This window comes from Diuraphis noxia, unplaced genomic scaffold (genome assembly GCF_037042655.1).
Source record: "Diuraphis noxia isolate RWA-SAM2 unplaced genomic scaffold, SU_Dnox_SAM2 contig0004, whole genome shotgun sequence".
NCBI lineage: Eukaryota > Metazoa > Arthropoda > Insecta > Hemiptera > Aphididae > Diuraphis > Diuraphis noxia.
The window spans coordinates 69,560,354-69,583,515 of NW_028301714.1; the positions used below are offsets into that span (position 1 = coordinate 69,560,354).

A 23,162-nucleotide genomic window follows, 5' to 3' on the forward strand; every position below is an offset into this window, starting at 1 on the left:
TACACGTTTTCATTTATTAGCATAATTAACATGCGTGCTTTAGTATACTACGACTAACGACCAATATTTGTATAAGAAAATGAGTATGTTTTCGGCTAAATTTTCAGTTTGGATTTCGTTAGTGACCCTGATGTAAACAGGTTTTTCTAGTATTCAATTGGTTGGTTTTTTCAATCACATTGGTATTTATACTAACAAAAAAGTTCTACAATTCTGAAAACAAAAGATTTTACACCTTAGATAACAAGATTAATTTTAATAAAAGAGAACAACATTGTAAAAATATATGACGATTGTTAAAATATTTTCATTTAAAAATACACTTCACTGCGATCACTTATCACGTGTTAATGAACGTTTGACAAAAATACACAAACAATTTAAAGACGATAAGACTACCTAGATACAAAATTAAAAAAAAAAATTCACACGTATTATTTTTAATGATTTGATATACATCGATAATATATATTATGTATAATTTCGAAAACAGTTGTGATTACTATTAATTTTTAATAGTAACTATTTGGCTGAGTCTTCAACTATGATTCCTTTATTTATTAAACACACTTTTTTAAGTTAAGTGAACTATTAATAGTTAAGTATAATTTAAACGATTTTGATACCAAATCTGTATTAATTTTTTAGGTTGAATACTCGATTATTTTTTAAAAATCATTTTATAATCATAATGATACAAGTATAATGTTTAATAAACACATTTATTATGATGCATATATGTATATAAAAATATTAATATATTATGCTAATACATTTATTGTTTTAAATTCATAGAAAATTTTGAATTGTATTTTCTAGACTCTAGTTCAATAATTCATTTGACTTAAAATCATATATAAAGTGTAATATTATAAATTCCTAAATGTTAAATAATTTATGCTATACATTTTATAGCACGAACACTTAAAAGTCCAGAGAAAAATAAAACAACATTTACAGCACACATGAACATGCAGCTTAGACAAAACTAAATATTCAGGATTTAAAAGAAAACGGACCGAATTCTTTCTTGTCTCACAATATTGTGCCAAAACCCCTATAAAAATAAAATTCGTTTTTTCCAGTCCAATATAATATACCACAAACAATATTAAATGCACCTTGAATCATCAGAAACGAAACCCTTCGAATAGAATTTTTACTCCTCACGAACATAAATGTCTGGATCAACTTCTTGAACAACTAAATCACGCAGAAATTGTGCAATATTTCAATCTAATTGAAAAGTCGTTCGACTTAAGTGTGAACATCCTAACCTAACCTGGAAGTGTTTGAATATAATGTGTTAGAGTTAGACAAAACCAAATACTGATCTTTTGTTTGCGTTTGATTATAATAGTTAAAAAAAAAAATAAACGATAAATAATGTTTATCAGACACCAATTTGGAAAGTGAAACTGTGAACCGCCCAGAAAAATGAAAATTGGAACTTCATTTAGTTCAACTTTTGCCTTAAGTAGGTAACCGTTATACTGTGTGATGCTTGAGAATATACGAAAAAACACCCGTGAGAATTCAATGTCAAGTTTATAGTCTCTATTATACGTCAGTAATAAATAATAACCAATAACCATCAAAGATAATGTAAACAATATACACACGTATGACATATTATGCATATTCGAGTCATAAATAATAATAAGGAAAATGAAAGTAAAATATATAAAAACGTCCGACATTGTTATAATATTTAAACGTCAAAAATGTGCAATATACATAATATTACAAGCAATATAATATTTTGTATACGCCAGTAGGTCAACGCAAGAGTGATCATTGGATTAACTATTATTGTTTACAGGATTTTAGGCATATGAATATTATAATACGTCTCATATGATATGTGGTATATGCCAATATGTGAATTTTTACAATTATTCGCAGTGCAGATTATAGACTGATTATTGTCAGAATTAATTATTTAGAGTTTTAAAATACACATAACTTGCTTTAAAATTAAACTATAATAAAAACCTACGAGATGCCCTCAATAATAATGTTACCTTTAATTTTTATAAGAGGTCAATTTACTCTAAATTTTAAACTAACAGAGCTAAACGTGGCCTGCTGAGAATACAATTTGCTATGTTACACGTTTGTAAGACAGAGACAACATATGCGGGTGTAGCGTCCTCTTAAACTGAATTGAATGTCCTTATTGAATTTAAAATTACCTTTTATTATCAAAAACCTGTTTAAAATTTCACAATTTCACATTATTCCAGTGGCGCACAGAGGTATTTTAAGAGCACATGCAGTGAAAAAAGTTAGCCACCCACTCACCCAATTTTTTATTTATAGCAAATATTTCACTTATTATTCACTGAAATTCAAAGAAATCAATAAGTATAGACTATAGTTTATGTTATACATTTTTTAATTTCCCTGTGAAACCTGCAGTAGTACATACCCACCCCCTCGATAACAGTTGCATTCCCTGCTAACCTATCTGGGCGCCACTACATTATTCTATCAGTCATCAGTCACCACAACGATTTTGGTATGCGGGTAGCAATAATGAACAGATAACCAATAATCAATATAGATCAGTCGGTCATAGTATTGTTATCTACAATTTATAAATGTGTGTTATTAAAAATTTTAAATAAAATACGACGATTTGTGAATGAATAATATAACGATACATTTACATGGGATAACACAAAATACTAAATTTAAATAATACATTTTGAGATACAGCCAACCCCTATCGCCACCCCCCCCCCCCCAAAGTTGGATCGACGACGCCTGTCCCGTCGTTTGTGCATATCACGCAAAGTCCGCCACAGTCAGTGTTACACGATAATTAAAACGATTACGATAGAAATACGAATAATATTAAGCCCATTTTGATGGTATGCATAAAGGTACCTACCCATATTTCGAAAATTTTAGCCGCCGCCTCCGATGTAGTTGCCGGCCGACGGTTTAACGATTATGCAAAACGTATTATATATAAAAGACACAGCGGCGGCCGGCTTGCACTTCAGACGAACTCGTCGTAATCTGTTAATAAACTGCCGCCGCTGCTCGTGACCTTGAATACCTACTTATTATTATTATTATCATTAAATATTCTTCCTTTTTCTTTTCTCGCGCGTCGCGTCTTCACTACATTTGTATATACACTAAATATAATATATATTATTATAATATCGCCGTACGCGTTCCGTTCACTTTTTAAACGAAATTATCTCACACTTTTCTTTTTTTCACGCACAATTATAATAATAATAATATACACTAATATGAATAGGTACTAGAATATTTGACGTATATAATATGTCTACATGTTAAATATACAAGACATGATATTATACGTTACGGGTTTTCAATGTAAACTCACGTGATTTGGCGCCTAGGTATATTATAATAATACTAAGCTATATAATGTATAATATTAATATTATATCGTAATGGGTTCACCGTCAACTTACTGGTGGCACGCTTTACACGCTTATTATTATTATTACGTACGTGCGCGGTTTTATATATAAGTACCTACCTACTTAAACACCAATATCGATCATTGTTTCCAATCGTAATCATTTTTTTACATGTCTTACAGACATAACAATCCAATATTATAATGAGTATCGTCATCGAAACATTGGGACAGCTTAGGCAACGTTTTCTCTAGAAAATGTATAAATATTATTTGGTATAATGTATGTATAGGCAATACGACAACAGACGCTTTCTGCAAAACCTGACAACCCTGCAGTCACGGGAAAATGTAAAGAGAAAAAATAAGAGGAGACCCCTAAAAAATTATTGCAATTTTTGCCAATTTCGTTCTATGTAAAAAGTGTAACATCACTTAGCTGTATTTATAACGCGTAATTGCGTCAACGTAAGCAATACTGGTTCCATCACATTTACTAGTTCAGTACGTACATTTGTATACAATAAAAATGTTAGTATACCAGTGTTTCTCAACCTTTTTACTGTGGAGACCCCCTTTCTGAATTCCAATTTTTTAGTGATCCCCTACATACTTTTTTTATTTACCTGCATAGAATATATATTAATTTTGATATATTTGTTGTGTTTCAAATATTTAAATGATAAGCGATCCTAAATAATAAGTCGGTGACCCCCCAGGTTGAGAAACACTGGTGTACCTATACGACTTTTTAAAAGTGAAATACAACATTTTCCAACATTTTTTGTTATTGGTTTATATGTGTACCAATAAAACTTCATAGTTGAAGGATAATAATAATTTTAAGTTTTCTTATAAATATTATAATATTATATACTATTTTATTCACATTACACACAAGTTATAATAATGATAAATTTCTTCTTAAAAATAGTTTATAATAAATAAAAAAATTTGACGCCAAAACAAATTTAAAACGAATAAAACTTCACCAACGTGTTAAATTCAGTGTCACCCGTGGTTATCGCTGGAAAACAGCATTTCCCCTTAAAAAAAAATAAAATAATCAATTTGTTCAAGAAGTTATCGTATATTGCTTATTTGTGTTTAATACTTGAGAAATCCTGTTAAAGGTGTTGAAGAATAGGCATTTATTCATATAGGTAAAACTTGCCATACCGCATATAGATAGAACTGTTCAATTTCATTTATACGCGTGAAAAGTGTGGCATAATCATTAATAATAACTATTTTTTAATACGACCACGGTATAATATGGCGTTCAATAAACATCAAACGGTAAAATGAGATTTGAAATATTTTCAGCTGTGAGTGAATTGTTTTCATTTGCACTGATAGTCAAACCGGCCGGTGCATTGCCACACCGAATTCGGTGCATGTGTAATGTGTTGCTACTGCATAATAATATACTTGATACAAATTCATAATAATTCCATAAAGAAAAATTCACAATGCATCATGTGCTCTATATAATAGTATTATATTATAAATAGTTCACGAAAAATAAGTTCAAAGCCAAGCCAATATAATATTCTTTATGATGTTATATGCATCTCGTTTAAATATATATTTTTGTTTATGCATCTATACATAATTTAACAACATACTAATTACTCATAATGATCGGAATATCACGTATATTACGATCGTGGTGGGATGTGTAAAATAACTTTATTACACTTCCGATTAAATGAACAGTTGAAATTAAAAATAATATAATAGTTCATGACAGTTTTTTGATACGACGGTCCTTATTTCCACAAGAAAATATAAGCCCAATACACTCAAATACGTTTATTTATTATTTACTCAGATATAAAGCGTAAAATAACGTAATTAAAAATATAATATGTCCTCATTCATCATAAGTTAGGTTGACGTCAGTCCATTATATACGTTCAACGTTTAAATTATACATTGGCTTTATTGGTCCTGAGCGCTCCATTGGTTTTACAATGGTATTTATTTTTATTTTGTATAACGTCAATAGAAATTTGAAAATATTTGATACTATGGAGGGTCAAAAGTAAAAAAAAACCTCCCTCGTAATTTTCTTGATAATCTTTACTCCTTTAGCAAGTGAAAATGACAAGTCAAAGTGTGTTTGTTAAAGTTTCGAAATAATACATTTCATGGTTAAAAACGTTTGAAACATATTTCTACGTTATTTAGGTAAAATAAATAATCCTAAATTATTAGCTAAAAATTTAAGTTGTTTTTTTTTATCAGAACTATCTTTTTTACGGAAGTCAGATAATTTCGTTAAAAAAAATCTAAGTATCAAAAATATTACAGTCCATTAATCAGAATTGTATTACATTTATTAGGTATTTGAATAAAAATGAGCAATGAGCATGTTTGTCATTTTTAAATCATTCTGTATAAACGGTAAATAAAAATAAATGGAATACGTTTTTATCGCATCTATCGTATCGATCACACCACATTCTACATGTTATAATATGGTCTTATAAGTCTGTTATTCTATTAATAAATGTAATACTAAGAATACAGAGTAATACTTTCTGACCGCAATTCATCTGGAAGTACTGGTCAGACGGTCAGTTATGCATGTACTTAAAACTGGTTACGTTCGGTTTTCCGATGAATTAGTACATGAAATATTACTTAACGTTGTACATATAATATTTATAAATATAATATAATAAATGGGTTAAAAAAAAAAAACAATAAAGGCGAGTACTTGCGGAGTACAATTCAATAAAAATCGTTAATGCATAATTAAATTAATATTGATTTAGCCGGTGACTAAATTATTAAAAAAAAAACAGCGCACGCTAAAAATATTTTCAAGTTCAATGCTATTCTTGTGGCAGCTACAATTTTAAATGACGCATGTCCGCTATACATATGAAATTAAAATGGGTTTATCGTACTCTTGAAGGTCTTAATCGTTGAAATCCATAAAAACTGAGGTCAATATTTTATTTTTAAAAAGCACCAATATAAGCGCGTGAGTTTTGCCAACTTGGACAGCTAACTTTAGAAATATCAAGTGTTTATTTTTATTCATTTCTAAAAAAAATATAAGTATAGAAAAAAGGTTAATCAAATTAAAATACAGTCTAATATGTATTTACGTTTATAACACTTAATTTCATATTAATAATATTTATATCTGACAAACAGATGGAATAATACAACAAATTTGATAACGAAAGATTAGTAAGTTTAATTGGCAGATCTAGGTTACAACATAATATATTAATAAATTAACAAATTGTAATTAATGAAATAGACGATAATATTTAAAATATTAAATTTCGACAAAAGAAACAATAAATTAAATAATTACCTATTTTTTTTTAAGTACCTATCATAATGTTAACGTTGTCGATTTTATTGCAGTGATAAAAAATTGTACAGATTCCTGTAAATAAGGAATGACGTACTCGTAATAATGTTAAAATTCAGAATTTATACTTAAAAAATAACCGTTAATATTATATAGATTAAAATCAAACCAAGGTCGTGTAAGTAGTTCCATCGAAAACGCGTGCATATACACATACACACACACAATTATTGAAAAATTGCAATAGGTGCACATTGATCGCTACAATCAGAATCTAAAAGACTACCTTTAAAAAATTTAAAATCGATAAATATAAATCCTCGTCAAAATATAACAATGCAATAGTATATCTCCGCCCAAATATAGTTGGTAAATCAATAATAATAATAATAATAATGGGGTGTTTGAAAAAATAAACGGGCTCAAAATCCAACTGATGCTGGCCAATTATAATAATATTATTGCGTACTAGCTGGCCACTAATAAACTACCGTTTGTTTGAAATTATCGGCTTTGGTCGACGACGAAATCTGGAAATGGTTCATTTGATTTTTGTTTTGTACACGCGCATTATTATACACCTGCAAAATGGCTGCATCTTATAATATAGAGAAATCCGACCACATTGAAAAGACCACCATCATAAGAAAAGTTATCAACAAAATGAATAGCAACATCGAATACGATGAAATGGAGACCAAGCTACACAGATTCGATGACTACAACAAGGAAATAACTCATGGAGATTTGGCGAGTCTATTGAGTTATGCAAAGCAGTTCACAGGCGACGACGCTTCGACTACTATAATCGCTCAACCGGACGAATCATCCAACATTGGACTGGCTGAGATGAACATTATTGCAGACGACGAGATTGCAACGTCGCGGCCGTAGAAGAACATAATATATCGAACTACATTGTTCATTAAATTTTTCAATAAAATATATTTTTTTTTACATACAGTAATATTTTGTTTTTATTTTTAGTATTAAAAAGTACGATTTTTTAATTTGACAGAATAATGGTCTCACTGTGCAAAATCTTGCTGTCACGTGGGACCCATAAAGAATACTAAACATTTGTTTTTTTTGTTACGTATCAAATCGACCAAACCTCAATAAAATATATTATGGTAGATTTTGGACACGTCACACTTAAATGTATGAGTTTATCGGTGTGGTAAGATTTAAAACGTGATTACAGAAAAAATAAAAATAAATTATTTAAAAAAACATGCACGCAATATTATAGTAAAATCAATACATTAATTACTTGACTCAGAATCTAAAATAATAACAACTACTTTTTGTTATTTTTCTATGAACACCGCATTGTCTTTAGTGTTTACTTACAAGTAGATACTTCTCCGATCCACAAGAGTCAGACGATCAAATCCGTGTTGAAATCCACACTCGCTGTCAAGTTGATGATGTCAATAATAAAAAAAAAAAATAATTATAATAATATTTATTAAATGCCATTAAATAACTCGAAACAAGTAAAAATATTTTGGAAATGTTATCAAGTATAGAAAATGATAATAAAAACGTTTGGTGTAAATTTCAATCAACTACGATTATACGTTTTTGAATTATAACAATATAAGATATAAGTTACTATATAACTGAACATTTGTACCACGAAAGATATAGACTTCGTAGCGACATGTACCTAACATAGTGTAACATCAAAAAAATAATATAATGTTGTAAAAGTCAAATTGTTTACCTTAAATTGATCAGGATAATCAGAACTGTATAGGTATTAAATATAGGTAATATAGTGAGGCAACGATTGAAAAGAAATCAACTAAAGATTTGTTAAACTTTGATAACTAAGACGGAACACACACACACTAATTGATTGATGCGAAATATATAAGTATACAAGAATTCGGTTGTACGTGCTTGAACTGAATACGCAATCTGCCAACGGATATGATGGCAGTCGGAAAAAGAATAAGTGTATTTTTTTCCAAATTTAATTACCTACATTTTAGACGCGGATGTATCGGATACATACCATTCAGGATTGTATAAAATAGAGTATAATATAATGCATACAAAGTATTTAAAAGAAAAAACCACCTTCATATAAAATTATGTAAATTGATTTCAAAAAATGTTTAGTATTTAACATAATATATTGGCTTTTTACGTAAGACCGTGAAATGGTTTGTCAGACGATAGGAAATCGAATGAATTGAAAATGTTTGCAAAGACTCATTTAACCGATTTCACAAAAATAATATAGTTTTTTGCAGAAACGATTTACGCCCAAATCTATTAAAATTACAAATTAAATTGTGCACATTTTATATTTTATAGGTGATGATTGAAAAAAAATGTATGCTCGTATAAGTATTTAAAATTTAAATATACTTTATAGATACGTTACAACTACATACTTTTGGCGTTAGGTATCGAGAACCGGAAGCACTGCTGTTGGAATTACTTCTCATCCGGTCCCCATCGTTTATTGATGCAAACAATACAAAACATGTGATATTACAACAACATGCGTACAATAGTATGGCTCACAATCAAAGCTATAAAAGTGCTTATGACCAATGGCCTGAGCTTCCTATTACTTCTCGACCCTGTTTCTTAGTCCAGTCTCAAAAACACTAACACGTTGGGCTTCTCGACCCGACTGTCCCGACTTCACATCACCAGCTAGGCCTAGAAAAACTCGTATTTATGGAGGATGCAACGTCAGAGATAGGTCCCATCACCTTCTAACAACCACCTGCCTCACTCTTTCTTCGTGTTCTTTTAGAGATAAGATGGTCTCCAGTTCTCCATCGTCTAATAGAACAGACTAAAAGTTTCCTTTGCGTGGCAAAGGACATCCGATTTCTCTCTGGACAATCAATACAACGTAGAATTTGTAGAAAAAATCAAACATAATTAGGTTGGGAGCTGGGACTCCCCAGTTCACAGTCTCAAAACTCCTATATTGCAACACTGGATTTATATATAGTACCACATATTTTGATCAAACACTATGATAAACATAAATCAACACTCAAGAATCTTAAGGGGACATCTTTCCGGTTGGGCTAACTCCGTTGTACTAACGCATTGTTTTATGTTAGGTATAATCCATTTTACACTGTTATTTTTAATATTAGAGTTAATTGACCTAGGCAATATCAAATTTAAATTCAAAACTATTATCCACTCAAGAGTCCATGTGTGTACGACGTCCTTTTAAAGAGATACGCCACACCCACAAGAACTTGAAGAACTCTATCTGTGCTACAGATTCGTTATTTTTTGATAACAAAAATACAATTAAAGTTTTCATTTCGAGAGCATACAAGTTTGTTTTTTTCACTTATTCACTAAAAATTATTGGTTAGCGTTATAAAATAACGACGCACCGATGAAGTTCTTTCCTATGCGTTGGGAAATTTTGGTATTTCTCCTATAAATATACAGAGGGAATGAAGACGTCGTCCCACGCATAACAGTTTATTTGATATGTTCCACGTTTGTAAGACGGGGACAACACATGTGATTGAGGTGTCTTTTAAAAACATAAAAGAGACCGGCAGAAGTATATTGAACACATTCAAATGCGAATATTATAACCACGGTACCGTCACTCCGAATATTTCGGTTGATGTTTATAAAATGAAGCCGAACAGAAGACGGTTGTCGTATACATTCATCTGATCTAACCTTATCTATCAGGCGTTATAAAATTAATCGAAGTGTCAACTGTCGAGCACACCGAACACAGTTTCTTTACTCCAATAGCGTCGGTGACTCGTTTCGCAAAAAACGCACTAGTGTCTCAGAATGCCTCTACAAGTGTGACAACAACTGCTTCAATACCTGTCGTTCGAATAGTATTTGGTAACATCAGCCCGAAGTTAAAGTTGTCTTATATTTAAAAAAAAATTGTCTAGCTATGTTAATTGACAGACTAAAGTATTTTACTTATGTCTTGAAGTAATTATAGACAGATTCTATGTTTTATGGATTTTAGATTTACGATATTTATTTATTTCGCTCTGTTAGACTTGCAATTAACTCCAGAAAAAGGATTGTACTTCATCTGAATTAAACGTTCGTTTCGTATTACCGACGGTAAATTACCGTGATGGGGTTTAAGCCTTTCCGCTAATGTTTCTTTGGGTGTCGCGATCACGTCACTCCTGAATATTATACACGCGGGTCGGTATCGTAATAACTAATAACTATAAAATAACATTACAATAATATGATGATTTTTAGTAGCAATGTATCGCCCCCGCGTACATTTCAACACGATCGCTGGAACGAATAGCGATATTACCGAAACGTCATCGTAATAATATTACGATGCAAACGTGTATGCTCCACCGCCGCCGATCCTCTGGAGGGGCAGAACAAGAAAAAAACCACTTTTTTTTCGCCAAGAACTCTTCGTTCAACACACACACACACCCGTGTTTATAATCCCAGTTCTAGATAAAGTGTGTGTGTGTAAGTGTGCGTTTGTGTGCGTGTACATTGGCGCAAATGACCTCGTGCGCCGCGACCGGGTTCAGGGTTAACGTTCGGGCGGCCACCGAGTCGAGGACCGCCGCGCGCGCGATCGAAACGCACTGGCGAGCGCGAGATCGCGGAGGGAAACATTCTTGGATAACTGCGGCGGCGGCGGCGAAAAACCGGTAGGGCAAAAATAACGACGAATGAAAGAAAAAAAAAAAAGTGCACTAGCATAATAATCGTATTGCGTATAATATATAATATACATGTATAACAATATAGTTTAGTATACGTTGCACGCTACACTAGGTAGGTAGGTAGGTAGGTAGGTAGGAAGTTGGTGTATACGGTATATAATAATAATAATAATAATAATAATGTAAAGATGATGTAGACGTAAGTATTATAAAAAACGAACGTATCCGTCGACGGTGTTTAGTGTTGGTGGTGGTGTTCGCGATGGCCGATTGTTGGTGGGGGAGTTGTTCGCGGTGTGTGTGTACGTAGTAGAGGACCCGTATTGCGATTGTTGTAACAACACAACACACATATACATATATTATATATATATAATATTCTAGTTTAGGACGACGGCGTTGGCAACGCTGATATAGGACGTTAACCCGTCTGTCGGCCAAGGTCAGAAGCGCCGCCGCGCGCATATTATTACATATACACGCATACCTACATATATATATATAAATATATAATATGTATTATTTTGCGCTCCGGCACTTTGCTCGTTGTCATGGCCACTCGCCGCCGTATATTCGTATTACTTTTTCTTCTTCTCCGTCATTGCGTGTGTGCTGGTCTGTCTGTAGTACCACTGCGCTCTGCTCTTCCTCCCCGCGACAGCGACCGACGCGCCATCGAAACTGTCGGCGAAGCGGCACGACAACGGAGATGACGCGAAAATGGTAAACGCAACCTTCGGGACGCGCGCGATTCCTCCCGACAGCAGCGCGTTGGTGACGGTTATGGGTGCGGGATGGGTCGGATGAGGGATAATCTCGTGTTTTTATTTTCGGTTGTCACCGCACGTACATCGTCGTCAATAATAATATAACACGGTACAATGGAGAATTGGTCGTGCAGATATTCTATCGCCCGTCGAATTTCCGGGAAAACACAATAATATTGTGATTACGTCATCATTAATATCGCTCTTCGGTGTTTTTCGATTTCATCCGGACTCTGCCCCCCCCCCCCCCCGCACGTCCGGAGAATAAAAGTTTTTGGGGAATTCGCGAACCAATATGGCGGGGCGAACGGGTCGGTTTTTTTTTCGCAACATATCCCCTTCTAAAATTCCGAACTTTTGAAACTCGACTTTTGATTATGCAGACAACGAGAGCGGTGCGGAGATATTCATTTACTCGGTTCGGGGAAATATTATACGGCTGTGCATGCGGTGCGGGTGTTGTTGTGTGGTGGGTGGGCGGGTGGACGAGGAACGCACAACCCGCGTATAACGTTAATAAAATAGAACACGTTGTGAATCGAGATGTGGGTATAGCTGGTAGAGTGACCACGCCGACGCAGGCAGAGGAACTAGTCCCAATGCGACTTGTAATATAACACAGTAATAATATCAGTTGAATTAAAAATTTAAATAATGTTCGTAACATACACACACACACACATTTAATTACACTCCATAAAGGTACGTACTGCGTAATGTAACATCATGATTAAAAGTATAAATCAACCGAATTTTTAAAATAGTTTATATACGTCTTACTTTTTATGCAGTTACCTACTTTTCAATTTAGTTGACGAAAAAATACATTTATTAATATAAAACTATATGGGCGTTATGTCATTTATACTTAATACATAGGTAAGTACGTTCTAGATACACGTCATATTTTCTACTATTTCCCAGTATTTTCTTTCGGTGTACTAGTGTGCACAATGTGGTATTTTTAAATTATATACTCGTACTAAACTGAAACAAAAAAGGAAAGTTATTCTCGACATCCATGTTTCTACTTATGTACGTATAGGTTTACCATATAAATTAATTCAAATACATGAACCAATTTTATTATTTTTAATTCGTTATAAAATAAAATCTCGCTGATGTTTCATATTGATACCATAACAACGTGTAAAATTGTTGATACCTATATACTTGGGAAATTTGAATCAATAAAAAACAACCACTATAAAAATAAGTAGTTATATCAAGATTATATTATGATTTTTGTCAGTCCTAATATTTTATTGAATAAAACCCATAGTGGCGTAGTCTTCAGATTATTTGCTGCTATTTGTTGCACGATTTTCTGAGATGGGTCAATGAATGTCCATGAACTAACTCAGAATAAGAATGGAATACGCGCCAATTATTTAGTTGGTTACGTTTGATGCGAATATTTGTAACACAGTATATTAATATTTTTTTTTACATTTTTCATTAAAATTATTATTTCATTTACAGCACGTTCTTGTCAGTATTCAGTAACAGTGAATAGACGAAAAGCTGAAAAAAGTGCTAGTAACAGTTGAAAAAAAGATCAGTCTCGTCGTCTGGTGATTACATCGTCAAACAATGAACCTTGAGGAAGACGATCATCCATTAGTTCAATTGTTTCTATAAGTTTTTGGTGTTTATTCGTTCATTACTATAATTTAAAACCGCTTACTGACTTTTAATTTTGAAAGTGGTTATTTCTTATGACTATTTAAAGAATTAATTTAAACATTTGACATATTTTCAACAAAAATACTGTTTTTGTAGGACTTAATATGAATTTAAATGTAAGACACAATTGAATTAAAGTTATATTATTCGTCAAGTTTAACATATTATCTGATTATTAAATTACTAAAAATTACTAGAATTTAAATGTAATATACAGCGAATATCGAAAACTACGGAATTTACCGACAATAAATGCCTTTCGTATTATAACAATTTTTCTCAAATTTGAATTTCTTCCACATTAACGAGTAAACTGGTGTTTACAATGTTAACGACTTCAGTACAGATAGCAATTAAATCGTTTCTGGTTTCATCCAGCAAAGAGGTGATGGCTACGATGCGTTCCTGATCGCTGTCTTGGGGTAACTCCAAGTATGATTCTAGCTCACATACACATTTACGCTTATCATTCGATAAATTATTGTATGCTTCATATAACTGGTTTCATACTTCTTTGTTTAATGGAATATGAGGATTTTCGTCTATATACGCTTTGAAATACTTAGTAGCAGTTTTGTATTGACTAAGAGCCATTGAAGTTTTTGCTTTCATCAAACTAATATTCATGGTGCTTGATAAACGTATTAAATTGAAAATTTAACTATTATTTTAACTTAAAAATAATACTGTAATAACATATTCAATATACTGAAATTTGTCCAATACTTGTTACACTGATGAACCACTAGAAATCTTTTTGCTAAATATGTGTTTTACTTGTCAATGTTTGTTGCCCTGGTAAAGTCATTTTCATGTATGGGAATGTATTTATTTTTATTTTTAAATCAATGAATTTATTTGATAAAATCTTTAAAAATAGTCTAACCTAAAATTAGATAGTAATATTCTATATTTCTAAACATACGCTTTCATGAATATATTTTTTTTTACTTTTTTTATAATGTTTTAAAATATACAATTTATTGTAATAAATTTGTGCCTGCTTGTCATTTGTAACGTAGAAAATTAATAATAATCTTTAGATTTTGCCCTAAAGTATAATATTATAATGAGTCTTTAACGAATAGATGATGATGAGTGACGCTGAAAACGTTGATATTATTGTATATGCCAAAATTTAATAGTGACCAATAATATGTTAATTACTTTATCTTAATAGTAACATTCATTTTTAATCATTTAAAAAACTTAAATTAAAAACTAAGTTTTAAGAAAATTAATGTTTATTTTAAATCTTACAAACCATATATCATAGTATGAAGTGCTTCCTCTGAAGTCAAAAATAATATATTTCTTACATGCGAGTACATTTATAATATCTCCAATTATTAAAATAAAATAATTTTGTGATGAGAATATAAGATGAGTATTAAAAAAAAATATTTGACATAATGATACTAATCATATAGGTACAATGTTAGTATATTTACATATTATGTATAATTACATTCAACTACGTATCAACTTACCTATCTAAAGTACTTGGTCGAATATTGACAAGGTATGGTATACTATGAACACGTTAAGGCAAAAATAAAATTTAATCATATTAAGAAAAAGCCAATATTAATAACTGGTAAAATTTTCAAATATCTACGACTTATACTTTTTGAATAATAACAAATATTTAAAATTGTTTGAAGATAAATCGTTATCGTTACACTATTTCGTAAAAATTTAAAATTCAATCGCACTTAAAGTTTTTCCTATAATGATGCTTCGAGTTTTCTCTATAGGTACTTGAAGGAAAACTTTTGGAAAACTTAGTGTTGTATTTTTAATCCTTATAGTTATAAACACAAAAAATTTTATGATTTTTCAACTTCAAAATTACTTGCAAATGTTCGCGTTTTCGACAGATTTGAACTATAAACGCTTATAAAAAAAATTTATGACTAACGATTTTTAATTTTTTTTAGCTACAATAAGAACAACTCATAAATAACCTTGTATTAAATTTTCAAGTTTTTTTGGTGATCCAAAATTTTTTTACCGATACTTAAAAAAAATTCTCATAAAAATCGAAAATTTCAGTGGTCTATAAATAACTGAAAAAAAGTCAAACAATTTTGAAAATTAAACTGTATATAGATAACACTAACATAAACATTTGGTGAAAATATCAAGTATTTACAGTGATTAGTTTTTGAATTACAACCATTTAAGATTTGGTCGAAAATTGGTTTTGCGTAAAAATTCCCGTTTTTCTATCATTTTTTTTTTTTTGTTTTTATTCGAAAAAACTGTTTATTTAAAACTGTTGCCTGTTGGAAAATTTTTACTTTTGACCTCTATAATGCACCAAGGATATTCACTTTTACATCGGAAACCAACCCCAAAAATTGAAATTGAAGCATTATTTCGAGTTCAGAATCTAAAATTAAGCCATTACTTATTAAGTATTATTATAAAAAAACACACACACACACACACATCATGGTAAAATCATAAAATAAATACATACCTTACTCCGATCAGAATCTAAAAATACAATAAAATTATGATTACCAAATGATACATTACTGTCATAGACAAGTCTCAATGAGTTAATTAATAACTCTATGCGATCAAAAAAATTCACAGAACAACATTTATTATACATATCATTTCTGAAATGAGCAATAGTAAGTACTTTCGATACTCGGAGTTACCATTACAGTAGATTGCTCTATATGTAAATTATTATATATTAAGATATTAAGTTATATATTATAAGAATAACTTGTATGAATTATATTTATGTAATTAAATAAAGAACAAATAATAAATAAACAAAATGTTAAATAATATATTCATTGTAAAGTATATAAGTGTGTTATTTGCCAGTGTGTGTACGGCGATGTACTGTCAATTCGCTACATTGGCTGAATGATTTTCCACACACATCGCACACATACGGTTTTTCGCCAGTGTGTGTACGGCGATGTACTGCTAAGCTGCCACATTGGCTGAACGATTTGTCACACACGTCGCACGCGTACGGTTTTTCACCACTATGTGTGCAACGATGTTTTGGCAAATCGCTATTCTTGTTGAACGATTTGTCACACACATCGCACCCGTACGGTTTTTTGCCAGTGTGTGTGCGTCGGTGTACTGTCAAATTGCCATTATTGCTGAACGATCTGTCACAAACGTCGCACCAGTACGGTTTTTCACCACTATGTGTGCGTCGATGTACTGCTAAGCTGCTACATTGGCTGAATGATTTGTCACACACATCGCAAGCGTACGGTTTTTCACCACTATGTGTGCGTCGATGTTTTGTCAAATCGCCAGTATTGCTGAACGATTTGTCACAAACGTCGCACCCGTACGGTTTTTCACCAGTGTGCATGCGTCGATGTACTGTCAACTTGCTACTATCGTTGAACGATTTGTCACACATATCGCACCCGTACGGTTTTTCATCAGTGTGTGTGCGTCGGTGTACTGTCAAATTGCCATTATTGCTGAACTATTTGTCACAAACGTCGCACCCGTACGGTTTTTCACCAGTGTGTGTGCGTCGATGTATTTCCAATAGGCCACTTTGGTGGAATGATTTGTTACAGATATTTCATGGATAATTTTTCTTATTCATTTTTTGGTTGGAGTGATGGCAGGCTACTTCTAATTGTGCACAATTTATTTAATATTTATTTCGTAAATCTATTTGGTAACTATAGACTTTTTTGCTTATGATCGATTAGATTTTATTGACCACACCAGATTTTCAAGCCAGTATTTGATGTAGTATTTTTTATGTAGTATGCTCAAGATTTAGAGCAATTTCATTTTTTGAACGAATTGTCACCAATATTAAAGTAATTAAAAAAATATTATAAAATATATAAATAATTGTACTTGCTTCGGCAGTACATATACTAAAATTGGAACGATAAAATATAAATCAATACAAATGAAAATAAGGTGAAAGCTGTATATATATATATATATATATTTATTTTTTATTTTTTATTATATTATACATACAATTAAATACATACAATTGAATAAAAAATTATATACCTTCCGTAAGCATAGCTTGTGTCGAAGGTATAGAGTTAACTATTTTATATAATATATAATATGTAAATTTACAATTTGATTTTTGGTGATTACATACTTATTATGAACAACACAATACATTAAATTATTTCTTAAAGATTAGGTTTTTAAGAGAAAAAAGGAAAACAGATAACAGAGTTTTCATTTACAGATATAAATAATTATTGATTTAAAGACATAAACAACCATTTTACAACTAATGTTTTGGCATTAAAAATTTTACAGACAATGTTTTTTTTTTGTAATTATAGGCATAGAATTAAAGTAGGTTGGACCAAGGTAGTTCACGAATTTTTGACCAAATGATTTTTTTAAATAACTAACTTTTGCATCATAAGCTACTGTCAAAATTCAAACTTTGAATACTTTTAAAAAAAAAGTATGCAAATATATTTATTTTATTATTCAACTGCTATTGTAAAAATATGATAAGAGCCTTGTATTAAATTTTCAAATCTTAGATTTAAAAAAAAAAAAACTTTATGAATTTCTATCTAAGATAATTTGAACATTGCCATAATTTTTACGTATTTAGTCAATTTTTAATGCTTATAAAAAAAATCGTGCCTATGTATTTTTAATATTTTTCAACTGCTATTGTTACAATGTGTTAGGAGCCCCTTAAATAAAAGTTAACATTTTCCAACAGTTTTCAAAAAAATTAGGAAAAACAATAAAGAAATGACAGAAAAGCGGAAATTTTTACAAATTGTTTTAAGCTAGAAATTCATAAAAAATTTTCTTTTTAAATCTAAGATTTGAAAATTTAATACAATATTCCTTACAAATTTATCAATCTTTATCACAAAAAAATGTCCTTCGGAAATTCAAATTAAATTTTAATTAGCATTTGAATTTCAAAGATTGACAAAAATTCGTAAAAACCATGAATATTTGCAAATTATTTTGTAGTTCAAAATTCATAATATTGTTTGTATTTATATCTAAGGTTATAAAATTCAACACTAAGTGTTCCATAAGTTTTTCTTAAAATAGCTATAGAGAAAATTTGAAGAGTCATTATAGGAAAATGTTTTGAGCGTTTGAGTTTTAAATTTTTATGAAATCGCGTAATGATAACGATTTATCCTCTAACCAGTTATATGTATATCTATGATAATATAAGATATTATGAATTATGATAACTACATGCAATGTTTTTGGAAAATTGATTAACCATGCCTTATGCAAAATGCGTCCTAATTGAAAAATAAAATATTTTTTTCAAAACAGAATATATGACAATATTTAAATATAATATATCCTAGACTGACAAATCATCTCCGTTCAGATGTTCAGAATCGTTTTTCGTATACAATGATCGCATTCAAATCTAACCTACCCTAGTCAGAGGTCCACTCCACCACCTAATGTACAGCAGGGCGACATCCACTTACCCGTTTTTTTTTTTTAGTGATGGAGTTATTATAAGACAATAATCTCAAAGTAATCAAAGTATCAAAAATAATTTAAATATTAAGTAATATATACTTTATGTTTAAATTGCTTTAAATTACATGTATTACTCGTGTACCTATATACTTTTAATTTTTAAATATTATATTGAATATAACAGCCGGGTTGTTCTTCCATTAACTTAAATTAATATAATAAACCATAATAATAAAAGTTTTTGTGCAAAAATGATTGTACCTATTCTATCTAAATTATACACACAACAAAATTTTACTACAAAATATTTTTTATTAATTTATTGTTTTTGTATATTAGAATAAATATAAATTAAATGCGTAATATAATATTGTTTACATAAATAATAAATACGTTAACCCGAACTAACTATAGTATTAAAACTGTGGTAGGTATTCAATGAAAAGCCAATATTGATAAAAAAAAAACTATTATAAAAAGATCTAATGATATATATTATCTAATATCCATACAATACACAATACATACGAATACTTACATACAAAAGAATATTAAGCAGTATTGAGTGTACACATTTATAAATATTTGATGTATCTATTTGATATTATTATTACGTGCTAATCATTTTCTGGATTTATAACACCGTAAAAGTATCAAACGTTATCCGTAGGTATGCATTGTATATGAACGCTTCTTATTGAATAGGTATTCAAATGTACATCATTAAGTTAAGTATTCTGCTGTTGAAGACAAGTATGTTGTTTTTGCACTGGATATTTTACAAAATTGGTAATTTTAGTGCAAAAGCTTCCTGACTGCCCTGAACGTAATGTATATTCTTAAAAAAAATCTATACCACCTACAAAAATAAAATAATAATTTTACAAGTTTCATAGTTCATATATTTTTCAATATTTCAATTTAATTTATTATATTAGGTCACTATCATAAAATAATGACGATAAATAATTAACTACAAATCAACTTCGATGACTTAAAAATTATTATAGGAATAATTTTTGAGGATGCATTTTATATAATTTTCATTTCCAAGTATAATATAAAAATTTGCTTATCATGCTTTGAAACATAGATTGTAAATATCATTTTAAATAATAATAAAAAATATATAGTTAAACATTTGCAGTTGTTTTTCAAAGCCAAGGGTAAATCAATAATACAACTAATCGGAGTTAATATTAATAGCCTGGTAATCTATGATGATGAAAATTAAATGTTTTAAATGCACGTAAATTGTTATACACCACACTATGATAGGTAATAAGCTTTGCCGTGTTCATTTCGGTAGTTATCAAAGAAGGTCAGAATAACATACTAAAATAGTTTACTATATTTACTAATCTTTGACCATGACCCTTGTACATACAAGTCATATATATATTGAATGGAAATTACAAGTTTTATGGGTATTGGTGCATAAATTTTATAAAAAATCAAATTTTAGACAAATTTAGGAATTATACTTGTTTATTTGTGGGTTATAACTTATAAGTTTTTTATATATGGACTAGCTTTTTATTTGGTGAAAAACTAAGAGTTATCTTTATTTTTATTGAAATATATTCTAAATATGAGTAAATAAAATTTAATTAGGTTAATCTTTTTAATGTTATTTATATTTAAGATTATAAGTCATAAAAATAAATAATTAGCAATCACATTAAAAATGTTTGCATAAATAATTTATATTTCTGTTAAAAAAAATGTTATAATATCAACCCACGATCCAAATTTATTCTGTACTATCTAATACCTAATAATTAATAGTTATAATAAATAATTTGACATATTTTTAATTGGAGGGGGGGGGGGGGGAATCCAAATTTAGTACCACATGTCACATATCATATTTTTGATTTGGACTTGTTTTGTATTAAGAATTTAAACAATTAACTAAATTTATTAAATCACAAACTTTAAAATCTTAATTTCTACATTTGTTTTATAGCATTTTAAAATTTTGCCAACTACAAAATAATTATTCCCTCGATGTACCTATATAAGTATATAATTAATAATTGCTTTGATTCCTTAAATTGTCATTATTGAGTTTATAAGCAGGAATTAATCAAGTCCATCTATACCACGACCAATAATTATACCTGATGATTAATAAGGTTTAAGCCGTTTAAATTAGGTATAGTAACTAAGAATAATATAGTATAAAACCATTGAAGGGGAGGGACATTCATAACTTTGTCCGATCTATTTAAAATCTGCCCTAATATTTTATAAATCAATATTTTTTTAATGAATTTTACAAGTTTTTTAGTAGCTTTCTTTTTAATAACTATTAACAAAGTAATGTTATTATAATGATGAAATGTTAATCTGTTAGAATCGTGTCGTAATATTCATTATTATAGGTATGAGGTACATAAAGTATAGTGTAAGTACATACAGGCTATTGTTATGATTTTAATACTCAAATTTTTTTCTGAAACACTTAATTACATGATTTAACTCAAGAGTCGGGGATTAAAAAAATGTATTATATTATACACTTTACATAGGTAGTTGTAAGCTTAAATCAAAATACTTTGTAACGTAGATATGATTTTGTTTTCATTAAAATAACCTTCACCCAGTGTATGTAGGTACTTGTCCAGTGTATGTCACCCAGGAAATGAATGTTAATCTTTGCACCGATGTGCGCCAGTGCTGCTATACTGTCTCAATTTATGCGTCTTGAGAGTATATTATGGGTTATGGCCTTGTTCAAACATATCAAACCAATAATTTTTTTCAATGGATCAGCGCCCGAATAACCTTATCTCTAGCCTATAATAATAATAATGATAATAATAATTACAGCTACAAGAATAACACCCATGGAGGTGTCAATCAATATTTTGAATTGGCTTATAAAAATAATAAAGCACTACAAACATTGTAAGAACTCAGTTCTTGCTTCTCAAAAATCAATAAATAGTAGTATGTATGCACATTATAAAATATATTATCTGTTGCTGTGTGTTATTTTCATTTTAATTAAAACAGGTGTCGTTGCCCTAAAAGTGATTATTCTTCTGTGACAATGAACTTGCGCGACCTGAGATTAACTATATTAATGGCTATTATTCATTATCTGTGCGAATTGAAAACGCAACTTCGGATTAGATACAATGGTGAGGTGGGGGAAAAAATTAATTTTACAACACAATCGTTGAAAAAACAACTTACCGTTGTTGCCATTAATAATTCGCAAAATAATTTTTTTATTTTTGCACAATATCAAGCGCGTATTTATATTCTGATAAAGTGATGATAATAAAACGATAACTGCTGAAGCTATAACGAAAAAGTATAAAGTGCAAAATATCATGAGATGGTTTATTTTTTATTCTTCAGTCATATTCTACTTTGGTCTCTAGGTGATTGAACTTCTCAAGGACCAAATTACCAAACCTTATAATATATCGACATTGTGTATGTATATGTTATTATAATGAAGAAGCGACCTTGCAAAAAAATAAGCAATGCTAAAGATCACGTAGATTTTTTCCCCCACCCATTCTTATTCAGTGGGCACCGAAACCTTTTCGGTAATAATATAATTTATTAGGTTTGCAAGGTTTCAGTTTTGTGCCATGGCAATAATCTTGAGTCGCGAACTTGCCTTGAGTTCATCGTCTATATATTATATACTAAGTATATTTATCTCCCCACCTCCGCACAAAGATGGACGCCGTGGTGGTTATTAATCATAATCGCACGGAAATGTCAAACTCTAGATGAGGAACCTTGACGTTTTTGTCTTCACTCTGTGGTCATTGTATACCGATTTTGTGATATTTCTAGTT

The 23,162-nt window shown here is 30.1% G+C and overlaps 1 protein-coding gene across 1 annotated transcript in view; it reads right to left on the bottom strand.

Moving 5' to 3' along the window:
- Positions 1 to 17,449, bottom strand: part of LOC107168169 (uncharacterized) — a gene marked incomplete at its 5' end in the record, with an annotated part of 36,085 nt that extends 18,636 nt beyond the window's left edge. The window contains 2 exon segments of the mRNA XM_089227078.1: positions 10,805 to 10,809; positions 16,720 to 17,449. Coding sequence (XP_089083204.1) covers positions 10,805 to 10,809; positions 16,720 to 17,449 — 735 coding nt within the window.
- Between the last annotated feature and the right edge of the window lie 5,713 nt (positions 17,450 to 23,162).